Here is a 5,420-nt window from a genome sequence, read left to right as displayed (position 1 = left end):
GGGGGTTTTCCTTTTTCGCTGCCACTTTGGCAAGCAGGGACTAGTTTCTCCTGACAACATGTCCAAAGTATGTAAGACAGTGCCTCGCTGTCCTTGCCTCTCAGGAGCACTGTGGCCCTTACTTCTTCTGAGAGAGCCTGATTTGCCTTCTGGCAGTCCATGGTGCTTTCAATACTCTTCGCCAGCACCACAATCCAAAAGCATCCAGTCTTCCTTATGTTTGTGTGGCAACTGCCATACCCTGTGGTTTGGGTCAGCAAATCTTAGTCTTTAAAGTAATATCCTTGCTTTTCAATTCTCAAGAGGTCTTATGCAGTTTCCCCTAATGCAAAACATCCTTTGATCTGCTGCCTGCCACTTCCATGCACACTGATTGTGAATCCCAAGAAGACAAACACCGCTGACTCCTTCGACAGTTGCTCCATTGATCATGATGTTATTTACTGGTCCAGCTGTGAGGATGTGGGTCCTCTGTACACTGAGTAGAACTGAAGGCGGCCATCCTTGATCTTCATCAGCAAGTGTTTCAGGTTCTCTTCACTTTCGGCAGCAAGGTTCTGTCCTCTGCCCATCACAGGTTGTTAATAAACCTTCCACCAATCCTGATGCCACATTTTTCGTCACAGAATCCAGCATCTCTGATAATCTGCTCAGCATACAGACTGAAGAAGAGTAGCTGAGAGGATACAACTCTCGACACCCACTTTTCTTGATATAAAATCACGCCGTATCCCCCCTTGTTATGTTCACACAACTGCCTTTTGATCCCTGTATAAATTCTGCGTGAGCACAATGAAATGTTCCGGAATTCCCATTCTTCCCAAGGTTACCCATAGTTTATGATCTCCACACGGGTGAATGCCTTGGCATAAATAACGATCTTTTTGGTCGCCTCTGCTTCCAGTCCAGACCCACCTGACATCAGCAGCGACACCCTTTGTCCACACACTCTTCTCAATCTGGCTGACGCCTCTGGCAGCTCCCTGCTAGCGCCCTGCTGTACCTGTTGCGGCACCACCTTCAACAAACTCATACTCGAACAGCACCCAATTGAAATTTATTTTTTCTTTTTTAGATATATTTCTACTTACTTTACAGTATCTTTTTAGAGAAAATTTTAAAACTTTATTTAAGGACATAAAAGACCACATTCAATAAATGAACAGACCTTGTTCACAGATCGGAGGATTCTACTCTAAAATCTTTCTATACTACACATAGGCATCCAAGTTTATCAACTCCTCTTTGCCCTTTAATGTTATATCAATTTACCCTCACTCTGAAACAACTTTAGAATCAGAAATCACCATTACCTTTAGCACTGCAGATTTTAAAATTATTTAATCTCTTGCACTCAGCTCTCTGTTACCCAGTAGATTCCAACCTATACGGACCCTAAAGAACAGAGCACCAACTTCTTGTTTGGGGGGCTGTATATCTTTATGGGAGCTGAAGCCTCATCTTTACCAGGGAGCAGCCGGTGGGTTGAACCACCAACCTATGGCTAGCAACCCAGTGCTTGTGACCCCAGGGGGACTCCGTTAGCATCTAAGTTTTGTAAAACCATGTGCACCTGTTAACTGACCTACAAACTCTTAAACACAATTAGGAATGAATCTCATTTATGTACCAGGGAATATGGCACATATTCAGATTTCAATGGCAGATTTCAATGCAATCACTGTGGGATTTTCCCTGAGAATTAGCAAACCGATCCTAAATATCACAATATACAGCTCCAGAACCCAGCAAATCAATTCTGAAAAAGAACAAGGAAGGGGTACTTGATCCATGAAAGAGATTTATTAACATTATAAAGCTACTAATATTCAAACTGTGAAGGGCAAAGGGTTGGTGGAAGAGAGCAGAAAACAGAGAAAAACTGGCCTCTGCAATGTACAATGCTATACATGCCAGAGCTCCCATTACAGATATGTGGGGAAAGGTGGTAAAAAGGCTTTACAGTTGGTTGGTAACCCAAAGGTTACCAGTTCAAACCCACAAGCCTTGTGATCTGCTGCTGTGAAGATTAGTCTATGGAGCAGTTCTGCTCTGTAACAGGTGAGTCTCCTCAAAGCCACACAAGAATCACAGTTAGCAGAAAGGAAGTACGGACAACTCAGCAAATGCTGACTAGAACGGCACCTCAATCTCTACTTCACAGACCTGTGAATGGAGGTTCCGGGTAATTAAAGAGCTAAACAAGAAGAGCAAAACTTTAATTTCCAAATAACTCTTAGATGACCGGTAAAAATATAAAAACTTAACTTTGTAAGTGACACGAAATATTGTGCGTGTTTGTGTCCCACACAGGGAGGCAAACACTAACAGGTGTTAGTAGTAAAATGTTGTGAGGATGTTGGGCACTAGGTTGTTTTCATACACTGCTGGATGGAATGTAAATTAATAGGACCTCTTGAGGAAGCAATTTGATGGTACACTGCAAATGAACATATATACATAAAAGCCTCAAGAAAAATCTTTGCACAGAAGTACAAAGCTGAAGTGAAAAAGACCCATACGGGAATGGCAAAAACACTTATGGACATATATACACAAACATGTAAAATACATGTAAGCATGTATATGTGTTTTCTTAAAAGCACTGAGCAAAATAAAAGCACTGAGCATATGCAATGAACTTATGACAGTAGTTGCTTTGTGGAGAAGACAATAAAAACCAGGAACTTTATATAAAAAATAGTAACAGCTATTAATTCTAGGTAGTAAGAATGATAACCTATCTGTACATTAATTTTTCTTAAAATTACCATAAAATATAAAAGGCATTATCATCCCAAGGGCATTAGATCAAATTGATAACAACTTTATCCATCTCTTTCCACCTTTGATATGACAGAAAAAAAAATTTTAATTGAGGGGAAGTGAAAAATTCTTAACACCACTAAAAAGCAAGAAAGATAACAGTACGTGGTCCATAACTAACAAGTGACAGAAAAAATGTTGGGACTAGGTTGATTAAAAAAAAGTCCAACCATACACAAGAGACAGAGCCTCTGTATTCCTCCGAGCTGTACGTTACCAACCCGAAGGAGCAGAAGGGGGGCTGAACAGCACAGTACGCCAGTCACAACAGCTCCCTGACGCTGGCCCCAACTAGTGTTAGATGGTGCACAGGACAGCATCTGTCCACGGGGGTACCCAAGAACATGGCACTAATGCCACCCAACAAGACTACAGCTGCCCCAATCCAAGAGTTCAAATATTTTTTCTTTTTTTTTAAATCCTTTTATTAGGGGCTCATATAACTCTTATCACAATCCATTCATACATCAACTGTGTAAAGCACATTTGTACATTCATTGCCCTCATCATTCTCAAAACATTTGCTCTCCACTTAAGTCCCTGGCATGAGGTCAAGTTCAACTATTTTCAACTCCTTCATTTTCTTTAGTGGCGGTGGTGAGCCATTGAGTCAATCTGAACTCAGAGACCCAGCATGACAGAGAACTGTCTCGCACTTTGGAAGGTGCTCATCTTTACAGGCGCAGAACGTCAGTTCTTGCCTCCTGCAGAGCCACTGGTGGGCTCGAACCTCTGACCTTGGGTTAGAGGCTGAGCGTTTTAAACTACTGTGTCACTAGGGTTTCTTTCTTTAATAGTGAGGCAACCTAAGTGTCCACTAATAGGGAAATTGCGATGTTAAGTTAATGGTATATTTAAACTCTGAATAATTATGATAGTTTAACAAATAAAGTGTGTGTACAAACATCCAGTAAAATATCTGTAGCAGTGCTGAGTGGGGAAAAGTACCCCAAAAATCATTTCATTTATATATTTTAAGTATGTGAATAAATTAAATGTTAATAAATGAATAAAAAACTTTCAAACTGTTGACAGTGGTTACTTGTAGGGTAGGAAAGTTTACACCTTATGTCTGGGTTCCAATTCTTTTATAACTAGAACTACTAGTATGATTTCAAAATATATGCTTAAAAAGCTAGCATTTCTATTTGAAATTCAAACATGAAAAATCATAAACTGAATTTTAACCAAGATCTTTTTTTAATGGAACAAATTATGTGAAGAGCCATGTATTATTAGTAATAACAAATAGTTCAAACAATCCCTAAGGGTTGGCTACTTCCTGTCTTGTCATATGACTAAGTAGGTCAGCCAAAAGTAATCCATAGCTCCTCTCAGAGAACATAAATAGAATTACTACGAGAGCTCAAGAGTGGGCTGCTCAAAGTAGGGAACACTCATAATCCCTCTCCTTAGACGCTGTGTCAGGTCTTCAATGAAGAAAGTGACTACAATCCACGTGAAACACTAAAACCAAACAGTTACTTATGCGAAGGAAAGAACGCAAAAGCCACCTCTCTGAAAACAATGCCTGTTCTGGAATACTATAGACTAATATAAAACATTTTATATACTATCAATAAGGAAAGAATATTAGATTCCTTTTGTTCCACACACATATTTATCTCAAATTCATATAGAATTTTTAAAGAAAAGAGTAAAAGTTCTACACACACACACACACACACACACACACATACACAAATGTCTCAACCCAATCCCTGGTCCTTGAGAAAAGCTTAGTTATCAGTCATCGGTCATACAATATATAACTCATAATTTAAATGAGGAATTTATCTGATACTTACTAAATGTCTTACAGATGTCAGAAACAGCTTTGAAGACTCGATCAGAGAAATTCACTTTCACTTTGACATACTTCATGTTGGGAAGTTGTAAACGAAGCAGTTTGTGCTGAGGGGTGAACTGAAGCTTGGCATCTGCTTGGATACCATACTTATCCAAGGTCCAATGTGTTTTAAGAAGCCAAGTTCTCTTCTTTTCCCACCAGAGAGCGTGATCAGACCAATCTTTTTTAACATCTGTAAAAACAAACAAAACCCGTAAGAATCATCAAGATGATCTTGAGAGAAATTAAAAGCAAAAAATAATTGAGTACTTAATATAAGCAATTAATTAAATTCTAAGTACTGTTTACATGATAGATTTCATACACACATACAGCCTAGCACACACACCCTTGCCCTGCAAAGGCAGTACGGAATACAAGCTGGTAAAGCAGAATACACAGAGGAGCTAATAATGCTACGTCACATGCAACGAGGCACGTGAATGCCAGACCAGTCAACCCTATGGGCCAGAATGGGAAGGATTTAATGAAGACTTCCTGTTGGTAGATTTTTGAGCCTCACCTTACAGAATTGACAAGACTCAGACGACACAGGTGAGAAGAAAAGGAAGTACAGACAACTCAGCAAATGCTGACTAGAACGGCACCTCAATCTCTACTTCACAGACCTGTGAATGGAGGTTCCGGGTAATTAAAGAGCTAAACAAGAAGAGCAAAACTTTAATTTCCAAATAACTCTTAGATGGCCGGTAAAAATATAAAAACTTAACTTTGTAAGTGACAC

General features: G+C 39.5%; 1 protein-coding gene across 4 annotated transcripts in view; it reads right to left on the bottom strand.

Annotated features, from left to right (window-relative positions):
* The window catches only part of FERMT2 (FERM domain containing kindlin 2), a 93,574-nt gene that overhangs the window by 62,230 nt on the left and 25,924 nt on the right, over nucleotides 1-5,420 (bottom strand). For all 4 annotated transcript variants that reach the window (XM_045287737.1, XM_045287738.1, XM_004698592.2 and 1 more), the window contains exon 2: nucleotides 4,635-4,868. In XM_045287737.1, the coding sequence (XP_045143672.1) occupies nucleotides 4,635-4,868 (234 nt within the window). The remainder of the gene's footprint in view (nucleotides 1-4,634; nucleotides 4,869-5,420) is intronic.

This window comes from Echinops telfairi, unplaced genomic scaffold (assembly GCF_000313985.2).
Source record: "Echinops telfairi isolate 266 unplaced genomic scaffold, ASM31398v2 ScPeMD7_18;HRSCAF=68, whole genome shotgun sequence".
Classification (NCBI taxonomy): Eukaryota; Metazoa; Chordata; class Mammalia; order Afrosoricida; family Tenrecidae; genus Echinops; species Echinops telfairi.
This window is presented reverse-complemented; position numbering and strand designations above follow the sequence as displayed.